Here is an 18999-nt window from a genome sequence, read left to right on the forward strand (position 1 = left end):
CAAAAAATGGCACTCAAGGCCATTTTTTGGCCTTCATTTTTACATGACCTATGAGGGTATCAGAGGACCTTGATTGCCTAGAGGAAACCTATGCTGAAGTTCATATGCTTTAACAGATAGTTTCTCTCTAAACAACCAAATAATTTATATATATATATATATTGAGAGACAGTATTGTTAAAGAAGTGTGTTTTTGTTACATTTGTCCCTAATGTTTATTCACTATGTGCCTTTATGTGTGGTATGTAACTGCTTTTTCCTATGCATTGTCCTATGATCTTGTTTAATCTAGTAGCAAGAATGGAAATTAAGGGCGCAATCCTATGCATGTTTAGACAGAAAAAAGACCTACAATTCCCAGCATTCCCCAGCCAGCCATGCAAAAGGACATTGGTTGATAGGTTTAAGGATTCCACATGGTTGGAATCACATGCTCTTGCAAATCCCATTATGTAGGGCAGCCAGGTTAGGATGCTCTAAAATTTTTTGCTAGAAATTATGCTAGGAAGCACTCTGTTCCTGTGGCCTTGTTGTTCTTTTAAGCCTTTAACAATTATAATCACTACTCCTTTACTTGTAATCTCCCTATGCATAAAAACTGTTTTCCCTAGAAAGTGGTTTTTGATTGTTAACATACTGACTCTCCCACTGCCTCACTTGAAGGTTTCTCATATGAGTAAAGCTTTGAATAATACCTGGCAAAGTTTTCCAGGTTCTCTAGTGGTTAACTGATGGTGTTCCTTTTGTATGATGCCATGTTACCCAGTATAAGCTTAGCACAAAGGCATCTGGTTAAAAACTTACTTACTTGTGCCTCTTGCTGAGAAACATTTTTTGGAGATATAACAACTCCTTCAGTGTTTCATTAGTCTCCAGAAGATCTAGGTTTGATTGTTCCTGCGGAGACAGCTGTGCCTTGTTCCCTCCAAATGTGTTGTGCCTGTTTTCTATTCCTTGAATTTGACTCAGTATAACAGCACTCTCAGCTTCCCACTGTTTCATAACATGAAGCCACAGTGATACATTTGCCTTGAATTACAGCCTTGAAGAAGTCCCACACCGTTTCCAAGGCAACTTGACAGTCTCTATTATTTTTTAAATATTCCTGCTTATTTCCTCAAAAAAACCATATTGGCTACAACCCTATTCAATAACAGGCTATCCAGCAACCCTATTCAGCAACAGGGCTATTCAGCAACCCTATTCAGCAACTTATTGGCTACAGCCCTATTCAGCAACAGAGCTATTAAGTTAGGGGTGTAGAACCTCAGGCCTGGCAGCCAAACCCAGCTCTCCGAGGATCCGAATCTGGCATTCCAGGGTTCCCCAGAAGCGCCCCCCCCTTCTCCCAACCACTGATTGTATGATGGTTTCCTGGCTTTTGTTCAACTAGGAACTCACTCAGAACAAATGATTATGTTCAAGCATAGTTCGTCACCTGTGAGTAAGCATTTCTCCACACATGTCCATCTCCTTTCCCACTCTGGCCATGTTATGCAACGCAATCTTCAGCAAGCTTACTCAGAAGAATGCCAGCATACTTAGGCTTGCTGCTGTAAAAGGAAACCTGAAAATATACCTTCCCATTTTGCCCAATGAAGCATTCTTTGTAGATTGAACATGTTACACAAACAGAAGATATTTCATAAGAATTATTATTAAAAATATTTCCATTAAAACAAAACAATTCCCTTTTACTGAACGGGGAACACATAAAAACGATTTCCTTTTAAGGAAATTGTTCCTAATGTATCCCTCTGCGCTTAATGGATGTTTTAAAAAACAATTTATTGAATATCAATACATTAATTTCAGTGTATCTGGCTTTTCCTCCTGGGTATCTTAGACCTGAGAGAATACGTATTAGTCACATTAAATCATGATTAAGGGCGCAATCCTATGCATGCTTAGACAGAGAAAAGGCCTACAACTTCCAGCATGCCCCAGCCAGCCTTGCTGGCTGGGGCATGCTGGGAGTTGTAGGCCTTTTCTTTGACTAAACATGCATAGGATTGCGCCCTTAATATGTTTGGTTTTTCATCCTAGATATGAGAATAGTTATCCGTCTTATATGTATCTTTTAATTTATTTCCCCCATCCCCGACTGTCTTCCCAGAACGCCGAATATGGGGGGAGGGGCATAGGGGCGGGGCAGGCCAGAGACAACAGAGGGGCTGTGGGGATTGGGGGCGGAGCCAATCGTGGAGGCGGGGCGGCAATTAGAGGAGGAGGAGGCGGAGCAACGGACGCCCCTGGAGGACCGGAGGTGGGAAGGGTGGTCGAGAGGGAGTCCTTCTGTCTCCGGCCCCTGAGCTCTGTGGTTAAGATGGCGGCGGCGGCGGCTGAGGGGGCGAGTCCGTGAGGGCCTGTCCGGAGGACGGTTGTGAGGAGGAAGGAGGCAAGGCAGCCCTGTGGGGAGCCGGGTTTCGCCGGGTGCGGCTCCAGAAGCGGCGGCATGTGAACGAGAGCAGGAGGCCGAGGGCTCTGGCGGGGGCCCAGCACGGGAGCAGAACGGGGATGGGCCAGCAGGTGGGCCGCGTCGGAGAGCCGGGCGCCGCCGCGCTCCAGCAGCAGCCTCCGCAGCCGCCGCCGCCTCTTTCCCAGCCACAGCCACAGCCCAAGGGGCTCCGGGGGAGCAGCGGCAGCGCAGCCAGGCCCGCCAGCCGGAGGCGAGAGGCGGCCGCTCCCCGAGGCGCCGAGAGCGGCTTCAATATCTTCACCCAGCACGGTAAGGTGGGAAGCGGACTGAGGCGACGAAAGAAGGGTGGGGGGGAGGGGGGAGAGGGAGTTGCCGCCGATGCTGGAAGCAAGTGGGTGTGGCACTGAAGCGGAGGCTGTGTGTGTGTGTGGGGGGGCTTCCTCCTCATCTCCAGAGAGGCGCCATTGAGGGAGGCTTGGCGTTCGCCCCCGCCCCTGCTAAAAACGTGAAGAATTGTCGTTCTGGATCAGACAAAGGTCTGTACAGTCTAGCTTGCCCGTCAGATGCCTCTGGGAAGCGCCCAAGTAGGCACGAAGGCAGCAGTCTCTCTCCCTGGTGTGTCCTCGTAGCATCTGACGTTCACAGGTATGCTGTGGCTTTGGAGGTTCCAGTTCAGTGATCATGGTTTATAGCCGTCAACGAAAACCTATTTTCCATTAAACTTAATTGATTCTTTTTCAGAATTCCTCTTAAACTTGTGAGCATCATTCTGTGATTTCACACCACTGCTTAAGTACTTTGGTGACCACTTAATGTGTTTGATACAGTAAGCTTTAGTTCCGGATGCCTTCGCCCATAGTAAATGTGTTAGTCTTCTAAGGCTGCAATCATGTAGTTACTTATGTGGGAGTAAGCCCTATTAAAATCAGTGAGATTTATTTCTGAGTGGACGGGTATAGGATTTTGCCGTAAGTGCCAGAGAATGCTCTTGTTTGTTCCACAACACACAACTTGGCTACCCTTCCGGAATTTAGAGCAGATCTGATAATTCCTTGGAGTCACTAATATCTCTAGTCAGCTTGCTGGATCTACACACTAAATGACTGTTGTTCTAAGGCCATTTAAATGTGTATTACAGGTGTATGCCAAAAGCACACATCCCTTTGCAATGACCTGTTTTGATTGCAGCCGTTAGGAGGTTGTTTAAAAAGCCACAACAAATGCACGGTTTTGTTTGCAATTTGAATATAGTCCACAGCAGGCCTCTGGTCCTTTTGTTGTGAAACTTGTCCTCCCTGTTTGCCAAAATCTGTTTGGACATATGCAACACTCTTGAAGTGGTATCCCTGCTCAACTTTCTCTCATCCTTTAGTGCCTCCCTATCAGTTGGTGGGTTTTCTTCCTCTTTTACAAGATCCCATTCAAGGTGACTTCTTTGACACGATAAAGTTGTGCTAATGTTGGTAAGGTTCCTGTTGCAAAGTGCAGCAACTGATATTTCATGTTACACAGCCCAGAAGGTGCCCCAGACATTCTGTCATTTTAGATTTTGATGTTTTGTGGTTGTTTATCGGGCCTCCTTTCGGGCATTCTTTGGAGCGATTGCAATGCCAGCTCTGCTGTTCTTAGATTAACAAACTGCTTCACGATGACCTTTACTGGCAGGGATGAGGGTAGAAGAGAACTGAGAATGTTGGCTCTCTTGAGAGAAAGTTGGCATCTCTAGCTGGGAGGCTGTGATATGCCTTTGAGAGATGTAGTGCCACTCAGAAACACATTGGTTCAGCAAGGTAAGAAAGCATTGTTGGTTTCTTCTCTCATTACTATTATTTCATGATCTGAGGCTTTATGTAGCACAGTAGCAATTCTGCAACATTGTGTTCTCTTCTAAGTTCATGTAACATTTCTCCTTTATCACTGTTGGTGGTCAGAACTGTCTCTTTAAAAGTTTCTATGGAAAGCCCAAGTAGGCACCTGTCACCATTTTTTAGTTAGTTGCTTAGGATATTCTGTGTCTGAGCTTGTAGTTGGCCAAAGGATATCTATTTAGCTAGATGCCACCAGATAATTTCCAAACTTGAATGGAGTTTGGTCATTTGAAATACCTATTATGTACTTCACCATGTTTGGCAATAACTTCTAAGTTCAGGCTATCTCTGTTGCATTCTGATCTTGCAGATCTCTAAATTGAGATCCATACCTATGATGCTGCTTCATGTTCAACTTGTAGGTGGATAGCAAGTACCTGACCAAGGGGAGCTGATTGTGTTTATATTTAGAGTGATGCTACTGCTGTAGGATACAGAAGTATCCTAATTTAAAGTGGTGGTTTTCAAATTTTTGCCTTAAAAAACCCATTCCATGTAAACTTGACTGCTATGGAACCTCTGAGTATTTCACAGAATTCTGGGTGTGTTATAGGGAACACAGGCCAGATCTGTTCAGGTCTGTCCAACACACTTTCTCTGCATTTTATGAGTAGAGCACACTGATGGCTTCTCTGTGAGTGTACATTGCAAGGGAAGATGAGCATTGGTGTGAAAGTCTTTTAAGGAAGCTTGCCCATATTTACTGATTTTCCTCATTGAGGAACACTTTCGAGCAACTCCAGGGTTCTCTGGAAATTGAAACTCCCCACCAACTGACAGCTTCATACACCATGGCAGCTGCACTCATCCTACTTGTGTGTCCTGAGAGACCTGGCCCTACAGTTCAGATACCTGATTGAGTAGAGAGAGGAGTGGCCATTGGCCTGATCCCATCAAGCTCCCTGCCTGCTCTTTCTCAGAGCCTCATGCTGAGGCTAGCTGGAGCCAATCCACACTGGGGTGGAAAAGGAATCCCTGTCTATCACTCCATTGCAACAAAGAAACATGTAACTATATCATAACTTTTACTGCAGAGCCTCTAGGGTACAGTAGATACTAATAGGAAAAGACACTTGTGGGATTGCCAGCCACTCACTCCTGCAGGGTACTTTCTTGGACAGTGGCTTGACAGACAACAGGTTAGCAAGTACAGTGGTCCTTTTGACTGAATGATCCTCAAAGTGGCTTACAATAGATTGTAATAATACACACACACACACACTCCTTAGCCCCCTGGCTGATGGATAATGCAAGAGTGTTCCCTTCTGCTTTGCAGTCCCAGGAATTGGAGCTAAGTGTTCTTTCTGGCAGGGAGCGGGTAAGCAACCGCCTTTCAGCTGTTCCTTCTCTGCACCTTGCTGTCTGGACCTGGTGCAAAGATGGCATCATTAAGATGGTGTGTTCAGTTAATTTTGGAGGTTGTAAATAGTTGCTCCTTAGTGCAAGATAGGCATTATAATTGGAATTGCCCTTATCTGATTGAATAAGAGGCTAAGAATTTTTGCATTACTAATGGTATCAGAAGTAATTTACTGACATTCTACAGCTGAACACAAAGCACACCTAAAGACAAATATTGATTTTAATTCTTGCTTTATTACAGTTTACAGGTAGTAATTATATTGGGAAGACAGAATTTGAACATGTTAATATCTATAGTAAGCCTGGGAAAGGAACTTGTTTTAACATAAAGTTCTGTCAGACTGAGAGGGTTGGTACCATTTGTAATTTGGCAAATGCATCCAGTTTTGGCATTGCATCTTGGTGAGGATGTCAGTTTAAGGCACCTGAGTCAGTTTCTGAAACCTCTTTAAATATAATTGCAATGAACTCTTTTTGGACTGTTTATGCTGCCACGCCCTAGGACAGAGGTATTCATTAAGAAATTCTGATATGCCAATTTCGACATAAGAATTGTTAATAGACCCACAAGTGTTGTGATCTACTACTGTTACATATGTTTTAACTTTAAAATGAAAAGCAAATGTTTCAGATATTTTATACGCATGCTGGTTGGAACCTTCCCTGCATGGACTGTTTTCCTTTGGGTCCCTAGCAGTCAATACTCTCCCACAGATATTGTTCTGCAGGCCTCAACCTCAAAGCTATCATTCCTACATATACATTAGAATGATAGATTGGTGTGAGTACAAGAAATTCTGGTACATTAGCTAAATAGCTAGTGGTCATGGGTTGAGTGACACTCAGTGTGCAGGGTCATGGTCTGAGTAATGGTCAGTGTGCAGGGTGGGATGCCTGGGATTTAAACTATGTCTGGTGCTGCTTTTGTATATGGGTCAGGAAAAGATTGCTATTCTTGAAACGTCAGCTGAGGTTGAGGATCCACTGTGCATAAAGTCAGCCCTAGTGTGCCTTGAAGGGGAAATAATAGTGTCTTAATTACCAAAGGCTAATTTGGGGAGTTCCCAAAGAGCCTGTAGTATGTTATAGCAACAACTTTTGTCTCTCCCTATGTCTGACATCTATAACTTGCAGAATAGAGGATGTGATGGAGTGGAGGTCTTTAAAAGTTTATAAGATAGTTTTATTCCAACCTTTAATTTGTTAACTAATTCCACATCATATCAGTACGCACTTAAAGGAGCCATGCTTGGTTACAGCCCTCTGTTGAGAATATGTGCAGTGGCAAGCCTCTTTTTGTGTCTGTGTAATGGTTGAAATGGGCCCAAACAGTGCAACTATCTGAACCTAAAGTGTTGGAGTGCATGAATTGCTACTCTGTTGTTCTGTCTGCACTGTATGCAGGGGAGGGGAAGGAAGTCCCCTTCCATTGGCCAGGACTCATGGCTTTCTTTCACACTCCTCAAAAAGGGTGGATTGAGCATGTTTTATCAGCTCTGTAATGCTGGAGTTCCAGTGTCTCCCCCTTTTTTGTCATGGACAAGCAGGAATGAAGAGTGCTTCCCATTTCCTTTGGTTAGAGATTCTGTGCACCTTCTTCAGTTCACATGTTGGGTTGTTAGCTCTGTGATTTTTATCTCAAGCACAATAAGTGAACAACTCTGGGTTTGTTGACATCAAACAAAGAAAGTAGTTTCTAAGTTGAGGTTGCTTCCCAGCATCTTTTCCCTAGCTCTGCAATTAAGGAACATAGAGTTTACAGAAAATACAGGCAGTTCTGATGGTCTAATACAGAAAATTGAAGCAGAAAGAGTATAATACCTTCATTAGGACCAGCTAAAAATTACTGTCTTGTAACTTTTAGTCACAAGGTATTATGATACTGTTCCAGAGATGTTTGTTGATTTGTTACAATAAAAATCCTTTGTATTTATGCATCATGTAAGGCTCTCAGTCCAATAGAGTCAGGCACTACTGGCCACAAAGTTGGAGTAAACTAGCTTGCTTAATTCCCCCACTCATTCACATATCCATAGCTGAATTCATGTGGGGCTGCTAACTAGCTACTAAGTGTGTTACGGTTGCAGGAGTAGGCTTATAGCATCACTTTAGAGATATTCTAGCTCTCCTGGAATTGGCCCTTGAACCTAAAGCTAATTAATGCTTTAGAAACTAGAACTTTGTCAGCTGGGAGAAAACCTATTATAAAGAATGCTGTCCATGCTGTGCTCTTGCATTTAAACAATTTTTAATTGTGCCAGTTAGCAATCCAAGCCTTGAGTACATTTAGAGAACTAGCAAATCACTTGCCATGGCAGGAGAATTTCTCTTTCCCTTGGTTGTCTTCACCCACCTTCCTTATTCTTACATCTTCTGTGTCTAGTACTGCTTTTGCTTCCAATATCTTGATCCCACCACCCAAGAATTCCCGTTTTAGATGGCACTTAATACTCTCATCTTTTCTCTCAAAACTGGAACCTTCTGAGTAATCTTTCATCTTTTCTACTGGAGTAGGAGCATTCCAGCTGGGGTTATGTTGCTGATTGATCACTACTTGTGTTCAGTGCAGATAGTTTAAGGTAGAAATGCTTCTCATTTTCTGGGCAATCTGGTGATGAGCTTTGTACAACTAAAAAACTTCTGCATCAGTATTACACAAACATTGGGGTCTCCCCCCATGTCACCCTACAAGGGGAAGAGCCTGGGTGTTAGGGCTGGGCTAGTGTTTATGGGCAACCGTACCTGAATCTAGTCTTGAAGGGTCTGTTCAGCTTGCGGTCCACAACCAAGAAAGGCAGAAAGCCAGGTTTCTTTTATTAATACCAGACCAGGCCTGGCCAATCCAGAAGTTTCATATTGCCTACCAATTACCAGTGTTGCACACCTGTATTCACTCTACCTGGAGATGGGCATGAGGCCTCAGTGCACACATCCCATAGTAGGTTGCTGGGCTAGATCACAGCATAAGACCCTGAGCTTCCCAGAGTACTATTCTGTAAGCATGCAATTAGAGTGTGTATGGGCTTGCATCCAAGGCCTACAGAATGCTGGCACAGGAGGCTGCATTAGCAAAACTTAAAGATATTTCTGTTTAAATAGCAAATGGAGAAATATGAATTACTGGACAATCCATCTTGCTTTCTTAAGGGTTACTGTTCAGATGTTTTACAGTATATTTCATGACCAACTGTATGTGTGCATTTACTCAGATATTTTTTGTCAAATGGAATTTGTGGTAGTAATACCATTAGGGCCTTGTTGTTGTTGTTCAGTCGTTCAGTCGTGTCCGACTCTTCGTGACCCCATGGACCATAGCACGCCACAGGCAATCAATACACATTTTCTGTGACAGTTTTCCACCCTGTGTAATAAAGACACTTTGCTGTGTGTTTAACACTTGTAAACTGTTTGGAAGTAAAATGTATGGTAGCTACTATATGATACTAGGTATGTTGTGACTGAGAAAATGAGGCTCTAATGTGGCTGTTCCTACTACAGGAGCTGCTTGCAATTATGCTGAGTGTACTTCCAGATTTCCTTCCTGGACCTGAAGTTTGGTACTTGTACAAGCTTTTGGTACAGGAGGAATAAACAATGTCATGTCTCTCTTGAGGAGTGGGATTTTCACAATGTTTGCGTATATGAAAGTAAAGGAAGATAATGTTAAAGCCAGGCTTATCATCAAGGCCTCCAAAAGCAGAATCTATGGTAGAGAAAAGCAGTGCCAAGGCCACCCCTCTTAAATTAAGTGGCCTGAAGCAGCTGGAAAAAAATAAATGCATATTGGACCAGTGAGGTGAATGTATATTCAAACAAACTTCCACATGTATTAGTAGTATCTCTCAGTTCTGTCAGTGGGCTGGTTCGCACATCATAAGCCACCATGGGTTAAATTAACCCATGGGGCTCTGAGATGTGCACTGGGTGCCATTTTGAATATACAAGCAGTGGCAGGGGGGGGAGGTGTGCCACAGCTTGTTGTGTCATATGAACCTCAGCATCATGGGTTATTTGAAGATTGAGGCTTGAGATAGTGGCTATAGACAGTGGCCGAGGTGAGTCTTTTATGAACTCACAACTTCCTGTTTTATTACACAGCCTCTACACTACACTAGCTTCTGGTGCCTTGCAAGTGTAGGCTCAGATAGTAAGAATGTAAGAAGAGCCTGGCTGAATCAGACCAAGGGTCCATCTAGTCCAGCATTCTGTTCATACACTGGCCAACCAGCTGTTGACCAAGAACCAATCCAGAACCAGCAGGACATGAATGCAACAGCACCCTCCTACCATGTTCCCCAGCAACTGGTGTACATAGGCTCACTGCCTCTGGTAGCACATAGCCATCAAGCCTAGTAGGCACTGATAGGCTTTTCCTCCAGGAATTTCTCTAATTCCCTTTTAAAGACATCCAAATTGGTGCCCATCACTACATTCTGTGGTAGTGAATTCCATAGTTTGACTAGGTGCTGTGTGAAGAAGTCCTTCCATTTATCTGTCCTGAATCTCCCACCAGTCAGCTTCATTGGATGACTCCAGGTTCTACTATTTTGAGAGGCGGAGAAAAATGACTCCCTATCCCCATTCTCCATACTGTGCATAATTTTGTAGACCTCTATCATGTCTCCCCTTATCCTCCTTTTTTCATAGCTAAACAATCCCAGCTGTTGTAACCTCTTCTCTTAGGGGAGATGCTCCAGCTCCTTGATCATTTTAGTTGACTTTTTCTGCACTTTCTCCAGCTCTACAATATCTTTTTTTTAGGTGTGGTCACCAGAACTGTACACAGTATTCCAAGTGTGGTCGCACCATAGATTTGTATAAGGGCAGAATGATATTGGCAGTGTTATTCTTAATTTCTTTTCTAATTATGCCTAACATGGAGTTTGCCTTTTTTTTTTTTTACAGCAGCCACATACTGGGTTGACATTTTCATCAAGCTGTCCACCACAACCCCAAGATCTCTTTCTTGATCAGTCACCGCTAGCTCAGATCCCATCAGGTTATACTTGAAGTTGGGATTTTTGCCCCAATGTGCATCACTTTATACTTGCTTACATTGAACCGTATTAGATGCCCATGCTCCCAGTTTGGAGAGATCCTTTTGGAGCTCATCACAATCCCTTTTTGTTTTAACCACCCTAAATAATTTGGCGTCAACCGCAAACTTGGCCACTTCACTGTTCACTCCTAGTTCCAGATCATTTATGAACAGGTTAAAAAGCATTGGTCCTAATACAGATCCCTGTGTGACCCTGCTATTTACTTCTCTCCATTGAGAGAATTTACCATTTATTCTTACTCTCTACTTTCTGTTCTTTAACCAGTTACTGATCCATAGGAGGACCTTTCGTCTTATTCCATGACTGCTAAGTTTTTTCAGGAGTCTTTGGTGAGGGACTTTGTCAAAAGCCTTTTGGAAGTCCAAATAAACAATGTCTACCAGGTCACCCTTGTCTATATGTTTATTGACACTCTCAGAGAACTGTAAAAGGTTAATGAGACAAGATTTACCTTTGTGGAAGCTGTGTTGATTCTTTTTCAGCAGAGCTTGGCCTTCTATATGCTTACTAATTTTATCTTTAATAATGCCTTCAGCTAGTTTACCCAGAGCAGATGTTAAGCTAACTGGCCTGTAATTTCCCAGATCCTCCCTAGATCCCTTTCTGAAAATTGGTGTTACCGAATTGTACAAACTGTAGTAATTGTACAGTTTGTGTAGTACTTCAGAAAGCCCTGATGGATCACACAAAAGTTCCATCTAGCCCAGGTTCCTTTTTCCCACTATCTCCAACTAGATGTTACTGGAAAGAGCACTAGAGAGAAAGAAATGCAACAGCCCTCCATTGCTGTTGCTCTCCCAGCATCTGGTATTAGATGGCATGAAGTTTCTGAACATGGAGTTTCCACTTGTCACCAAAATCAATTACTAGTTTCTACACCAGGGGGGGGAAACTTTGGCCTTTTGAGCGTGGTGTACACGCCAGTGTGGTGTAGTGGCTAGAGTGTTGGACTGGGAGCCGGGAGATCTGGGTTCTAGTCCCCACTCAGCCATGGAAGCTCACTGGGTGACTTTGGGCCAGTCACAGACTCTCAGCCCAACCTAACTCACAGGGTTGTTGTGAGGATAAAATGGAGAGGAGGAGGATAATGTAAGCCGCCTTGGGTTCCTTGCAAGAGGAAAAAAGGCGGGATATAAATGCAATAAAAAAAAAAAATTGAGCGTACCTATCCTGCCCACAGAGCCTTCCTGGATTCCTATTTTTTAGGAAAGTCATGGCTTTAGCAACTATTACTCACTGATATAGCAAAAGTACTTTGTCATCTTTGTTTCACCCTCTCAATCATCTTGAAAGAGAAGTTGCCATTATTTCCCTATTACAGATAAAGAACAGGGGCTTAGAGGAAGCAGTTTGCCTACAGCCTATGGCAGAGGTGATGCTTGCACCCAAATCCAAGTCAATTTTCTTATTGGTTAGCTCACTCTGGTTTTTTATCAGCTTCTTTTGCACTTGATAAGGGGAAAGCTGCAGTTTTGTGAAATCCCAGCTGGGTTTTGTGGGATGGGGATTATACTATTCGAAACTGCTAGTTTACAAACCAGTTCTTACAATATGCTGTTTGATTTGTATTAAAAAGGGTCAAAAGCAGCTCACAACAAGTGTCATGGAGTCTCCTTTCCATGGAAATACAAATTGCAGGTTCTAGTTTTACATGAATTTACAATTGCCACATTATACTTCTTTCACAGATAGACTGTTTACACCAGGGGTGGCAATGTGTGCCCCTCCTTCACCACTGGCTGTGCTGGGTAGAGCTGATAGAAGTTTCAATCCAAAAACAAGATGCCCACCCTTGGTTCGCACAATCAGTTTAACACAAGTCAGCAAACAGCATATTGTCAGGATTGTCTGTTACTCTGTTATGCAGTCAAAGAGACAATCTTCAGTCAATTTACAGATACTTTGAATCTACCCTCAGATGGCAGTTCCTGTTTTGAACAGATCCAGAACGGCAAGATGTGATGTGGCAAGAGTGTCCATTTATTCAGTACACTTTGATTTTTGTCTGCAGGGCTCAGTGTGGTGTACGTATGGTTCCCAGACAGTGTCCCAGCCAGCCAGCTTGCAGGGCCAGAACTGCTCAGGCATTTGACAAGGAAATGAATTCCATAATCCTTTATTGTGTGTCAAATGCAGGACTCTACAAATGTGCTTATAATGACAAGCAGATCATTTCCCCCGCTGAGTGTGGCAGCCCCACCCCTGGTCCCCATACATGTGCTGAGCTGTGCACCTCCTGCCTAATCCTTGCTTGTCAGTGATGGCATATAAGCCATTGCCACTGCCTTCTGTTTCCAGCAACTTTTGGCACTAGTCTGTGCTCAGTATATGAGCTGCAGCTGCTCAGCCAGCACAGTCCTATCCATTTTAGCCTTGCCTGATTGAAAAAGGGATTGTTGCAGGGTGGCCTGTGATAGCTTTTGCACTGAGCACCAGCCTGTGCCAAAAAGGGTGGAGGTGATGGTTCATAAGATTAGCACTGCTGTTGCTGGGGTGGGAAGGGGTGAGGAGGAGGCTGCAGTGGGAGCCCTTGCTCAGGACAGGGATTTTCCCTTATGCTGTGATCAGGAGAATACTTGTGTAGCATGACATGGACATTCCCTTACTCTTCCCCTGAGCTCTTGTGTGGAGAGGGAAAGATTCTCTCTGACTTGAGCAGTGTGCTTCAATGACACCTGCCTCTGAATAGAAGTGTGATATCAGAGATGAGGCTTTGGTGCAGGGTCATGCCAAATGACTACTATGCCAGCCAAAATTTCTGGACCCTTCAGAAAGTTCAACTACCTGTTCAGTTTTTTGTCTGAACTGTTAAGAGGCACAGTGAGGAGTCATGGAGCCTTTTGATTCCCTTGATCTCCCTTTGAAGTTCCTGGTCACTGAGCTTAGAAAGGGGGGGTTATGGAAACTCCATGCCATTTGGTGAGTGTCCTGACACTGTGCCTGCATTTGCACATAATACTAGATCATGGGATTGTGTACCCATGGCCGTAGGGATAGTGTGTCGCTTGTTGTAAGGTCCAAACCCAGACAAACTGTTGTTAATTTTAACTACGGTAGATTAACCACAGTTTATGGTTGGGTCATAATACAGAATTGCAGTTAATCAAAAACTGAAGCAGAAGCTTCCAGTCTCTTCCTTGAAACAGCAGCTCCTCGCAACTGCACCATGGTTTAGTGTTATGTGTGAACAACAACCATTGTGGTGCAGAATGGGCAGTTCCCCACAGTCACCTGCTTCTGTTATGGTGATAGAAATACTAATCGGGAAGCAAACCCGTAATATGTTACCTCGTGTTATATAGTTTTACAAATATAACACTGCTAACAACTTTCAGAACCCGGAGTACTAAAGTTTTATATTTAAAATTGATCCCTTTCTATTTTACCAAAGATCACCTGCAGGGAGTTTACAGTAGCAGGAGGAATTGAACTGAAGTCCTGAGGTTCGTACCCTCTTCCTTCCCACAGAAGGCAGGCCCTCCATTTGCTTCTGGCCTTTATTACCTCTGTTAAAATAATTTTGAGGGAATTATATACAGTACTATACAGAAACAGACTTTCCACAAGCAAAAACGTATTTGAAATATCAGCCTTCTGGTTATGCACTAATGCAGGTGTTGGTAATCTGATGCCCTCCAGATGTCTTGGATTACAACTCCCAGCAGCCCTAGCCAGCAGCCCACAACATCTGTGGGGCACCAGGCTGCCTACCCTTGCTCTAATTTGACTTCTAGTTGTAGCTCATTTCCATCCATTGTTAGGCAATGCCCATTTAAGGCACAATCCTATACATGTTTAGACAGAAGAAAGTCCTTGATTAGATATTCTACTCATTAGTTTGGAATGTGCTAGGCTGCACTATCAGCCCTTTGACTCATCTTCACATGCTCAGAGGCTTACTAGGAAGGGGATTGCACTAATAATGAATGTAAGCAAGCATTATGGATCTCTAGGCCTCTCTAACACTACAGGTGGCTTGGTTACGCTCCTGGGACCAATACACCTAGACCAGGGACACTACCCCCATGCCACATCCTCCCCAGTGGAGGAAGGTGTGGTGCTGGTGACTCCCCAGCTTTGTGCAGTTCACGTCATGCCCATGGCGGCTGCATGCAGCACAGAGACAGACTCAGCCAAAGTTGGGAAGAGTTCCCCACCACCAGCATCCATACTGTTATCTCAGAACTCGGATCAGAAATAGCAGTGGGAATTCCTCCAGGGGGTAGGGGGTAGAGGCCAAGCCTGCCCCTGGAGGAATGCAGCGAGGTTTGGTGGGCTGAAAGGAGACCTTCCATGGGCTAGATTAGGCCCGCAGGCCAGAGCGTCACCATCCCTGTGGTACTGCAACATAAGGGTGGGCTTTTTCTTTCAAGAAATGTACTTAACTTCTAGAAAATAGTAATAGTCTTAACAGAACTCTTATTCTGATCATTATTTAAAATGCCTTCATGCAGACCACCCTGATCCTAAATATATTACTTACAACATGGTAGCAATGTCGTGGTTTCTGGTGTTTCACAGATGTAACAATGATACAGTTTACCTCTGCTCTCTTATTGGTTCGTGGTGCAAGTCTTAAGGATAGGTTACAGGTTTCCATCTGATAGTCCGACATCATATCATAGTGGATTACCAAGTTTGAAATAAAATGCTCAAATTCTCACAAGCTTTACTTGTTTGTTCTACTGTTAATCCCTATGCCTCATTAGGAAACTGTAGGGGCAAGGAGAAAGATTGAATTCCAATTTTCATCCGTGCATGCAGGTATCCCTGGCTTTGTGTAACGATTTTAGTGATAGTTTTATTGTATTTTATTATGTTTGTAATTTTAGAGTTATGGTTTTAATGCTGTTTTATGTTGTACTGTTTTATATAGGTTGTTAGCTGCCCTGGGTTTCTTGCAAGGAAGGGTGGGATATAAATCAAATATTCATACTACTCCTACCCAGCACCTAAACTTTGCACTTTCATTAGCTCAGGCAGCTGCTTTCCTATGCCACTGTGAGCCCTATTCTTTTTTTATTCCATCTTCTCCATGTTGTCATATAAGACTGAGGGCAGGTTGGCACAATCACAGAGGGAAAATAAGCCATGGTGGTTGCACGTGCTGGTTGCAAGCTGCCTAACTAACATAATTACTCTCACTGGGCATGGGTTGTTAAGTACAAACCTGATGATGGCTCGCTGGGGGTTTACAAACCACCCTGAAATCCTAGAACAACAAGCCATGCGAATGTGGTCTGAGAGGTGCTACGGTTATAGGTGAGGCCCTTGGTGTTCCTATTTGAGAAATGGCATATACTAGAGTCAGGTATTCAAAATATCCTAGCCCTCGTGATTGAACACACAGATGAAAAGGGGTATAACCAACTGTATTTGTCTCTTTAGTCCTCAAATAGGGTTTGTCAGAATACTTGCTTTGTTTTTCCATTGCTTTGTTATACACTACAGAACTAAGGAGACTTGTCCTATAACTTTGAATTTTGAGAAAATTTTGGGCCACAGTGAAACTGACTGGAACATCATTTCTGTGTTATATTGCTGCTTGAGAAAAGCCTACAAACAGCAGTAACAATAGGCAGGGCAGTTCTGGCATACAGCTACCACTGTTGGGAGTAGGGCATGGTTTCATGAGTCTTTGCTAGGATGGGTAAGGATATACTTGCCCTTGGGCTAAATGGCAATTTCTATTTAAACTTCCAGTGTGATTAAATCATTGTATTTTCATTAGTGCTTGAATAATCTTTAAACTGGAACACAACAAAAGCTTATGTTCATGAATGGCTTTTAGTTCATTGTTTGAAGGTATGCAGAAAGAAGTCTTGTTATAACAGACTTTTCTGGTCTTTTAATTTCTTCTAGGTGAACTATTTTGAAGATTTTGGCTCTGTCATTGGGATGATCCCAATTCAGACTACTGAGTTTTAGTGTGGCCCTATAAATATGCACATTGCTCATTTGCCTTAGGATTAATTTGTTTCTAAGAGCATAGGTTTGAAAAACTTTCTTTTTATATCTGTAGCTTTTACATCATTATCAAAAGGTGGCTCCTAGATGGATATAGGCTAGTCTCAGTTGACAAAAAATGGCTTGTGATTCTTTTACTTTTCCAAGTTAATTCTATGCATCTGAAATAGGAATCTGCACATCAAACACCTTGCAGTTCAGGTGAAAATAAGCCCTGCTGGTTCTGACTGAAGGCCTGTCTAGTTCAGCATTCTGTTCTCACAGGGCAGTATCCAACTGTCATTCCGCTAGTGTAAATGATCTTGTGCTAGTGGAAACTAGATTCTGAACTATGCACAAAAGGAGAATCCAGCTAAAGTTATGTTTGCAGAAGCACGGTTGCACAAGCAGTTGTGCATAACTCTTGCGCAACATGTTGTGCAAGCATAATGGGCAACTGATTGCACAATGGAAAGATTCAGTGGAGCTGTGCTAGTGCTATTTGAGTTTGTGGAATAACAGCATTGGATACTCCCCATTGTGGCCACTAGATACCTGTGGGAAATCCACAAGCAGGACATGAGCACAATAGCATTCTCCTGCTCATGTTCCCCAGCAACTAGTATACAGAGGCATGCTACTTCTGATGCTGGAGGTATCATTGTCCAGCTTTTGGCCTTCAGGGATCTCTTTCCATGTTGTCTCATGCATGAGCATAACAGAATCCTGGTACATTGCAGAAGATTCTAGGCACATATGCAAGGTTCTAGCCAGTCCTGTTGGTCCTCACTGCTGCTCCAGCTGAACTGAGAGTGCATTCTAGAACACGTCTACCAGTGTTGTGGGTTTTGGGGACTGGTCTAGCATGCTTGTTTAACTTGCATTTAATAAACAATAGCGAAAAACTACACCGTGTTAAATGTACATGCTATATAGTATCTCAGAAGTTCTTCCAAAAGAAAGTATTTGATTGGAAACATTTGAGTAGGAAATAAAACTACACAATATTTAAACCCCATTATGTTCAAAGAATTAAAAACTCTACTTAAGATAGGCGATTAAGATGGTCCGCCCCAGGAGGCTGATGGATCTGAATGGTTTCCTGACGGCTCTTGCGGATTTTCCTGTTGCTTTGGCAGGCAATTCTGTCGAAGCCCTGGCCGATTTCTGGAATGGAGAAATGACCAGGGCTGTGGACACAATCGCTCCTGAGTGTCCTCTCTCACGAAGTGGAGCCGCAGCAGCACCCTGGTTTTCTAGGATGCCAGCAGTGATGAAACGAGTGGGAAGACGACTGGAGCGACGTTGGCAGAAAACTTGGAGTGAATCCGATTGAACACAGGCTAGAGCCTATTTGAAGGCCTACTCTGTGGCAGTATGGGCAGCAAAGAAAATATTTTTTTCTGCCACTATTGCATTTGCCAAGAGCCGTCCAGTGGAGCTGTTTCGAGTGGTTAGGGGTCTTTTATATGCTAGCCTGCAAGAGGATAATTTAAACCCCTCGACAGCCCGCTGTGAACAATTTGCTCAGCACTTAGCAGACAAAATCGCTCGGATCCGCTTTGACTTGGATGCTATAGTTACTACAGACCCAGTGGATGTAACTTTGGCCCCTGCTTGTCCAGTGTTGTTGGATACTTTTCAATTAGTACAGCCTGAGGATGTGGACAGGATCCTTGGAGAGGTGAGAGCCACCACGTGTGTTCTAGATCCTTGCCCTTTCTGGCCCATAAAAGCAGCCAGAGGTGGACTGGCCAAGTGGGTAAGGGGAGTGGTTAATGCTTCCCTTAGGCAAGGCAGAGTTCCAACCTGCTTGAAGGAGGCGGTGGTGAGACCTTTATTAAAAAAAAGCCCTCCCTGAACCCCACTATATTGGATAATTATCGGCCAGTCTCCAATATTCCATTTCTGGGCAAAATATTGGAGTGTGTGGTGGCCTCCCAACTCCAGAGATTCCTGGATGAGACAGATTACCTAGATCCATTTCAATCTGGCTTCAGACCTGGTTATGGGACAGAAACTGCTTTGGTCGCCTTGGTGGATGACCTACGCCAGGAACTAGAGAGGGGGAGTTTGTCCCTTTTGGTTCTGCTGGACCTCTCAGCGGCTTTCGATACCATCGACCATGGTATCCATCTGGGCCGCCTTGCTGGGATGGGACTTGGAGGCAGTGTTTTACAGTAGCTGCATTCCTTCTTGGAGGGGCGGACCCAGAAGGTGGTGCTGGGGGACTCCTGTTCGACTCCCTGGCCACTGGCTTGTGGAGTCCCTCAAGGTTCTGTTTTGTCCCCCATGCCATTTAACATATACATAAAACCACTGGGGGAGGTTGTCCGGAGTTTTG

The 18999-nt window shown here is 43.8% G+C and overlaps 1 protein-coding gene across 2 annotated transcripts in view; it reads left to right on the forward strand.

The window, feature by feature from the left end:
• Positions 1-2317: 2317 nt before the first annotated feature.
• The window catches only part of ABL2 (ABL proto-oncogene 2, non-receptor tyrosine kinase), a 70433-nt gene continuing 53751 nt past the window's right edge, over positions 2318-18999 (forward strand). For both annotated transcript variants that reach the window (XM_084851241.1, XM_084851240.1), the window contains exon 1: positions 2318-2728. In XM_084851241.1, coding sequence (XP_084707367.1) covers positions 2518-2728 — 211 coding nt within the window. In that variant the 5' untranslated portion in view covers positions 2318-2517. The remainder of the gene's footprint in view (positions 2729-18999) is intronic.

This window comes from Heloderma suspectum, chromosome 4 (assembly GCF_057233095.1).
Source record: "Heloderma suspectum isolate Gila_16-S chromosome 4, 16-S_ref, whole genome shotgun sequence".
In the NCBI taxonomy this organism is placed as follows: domain Eukaryota; kingdom Metazoa; phylum Chordata; class Lepidosauria; order Squamata; family Helodermatidae; genus Heloderma; species Heloderma suspectum.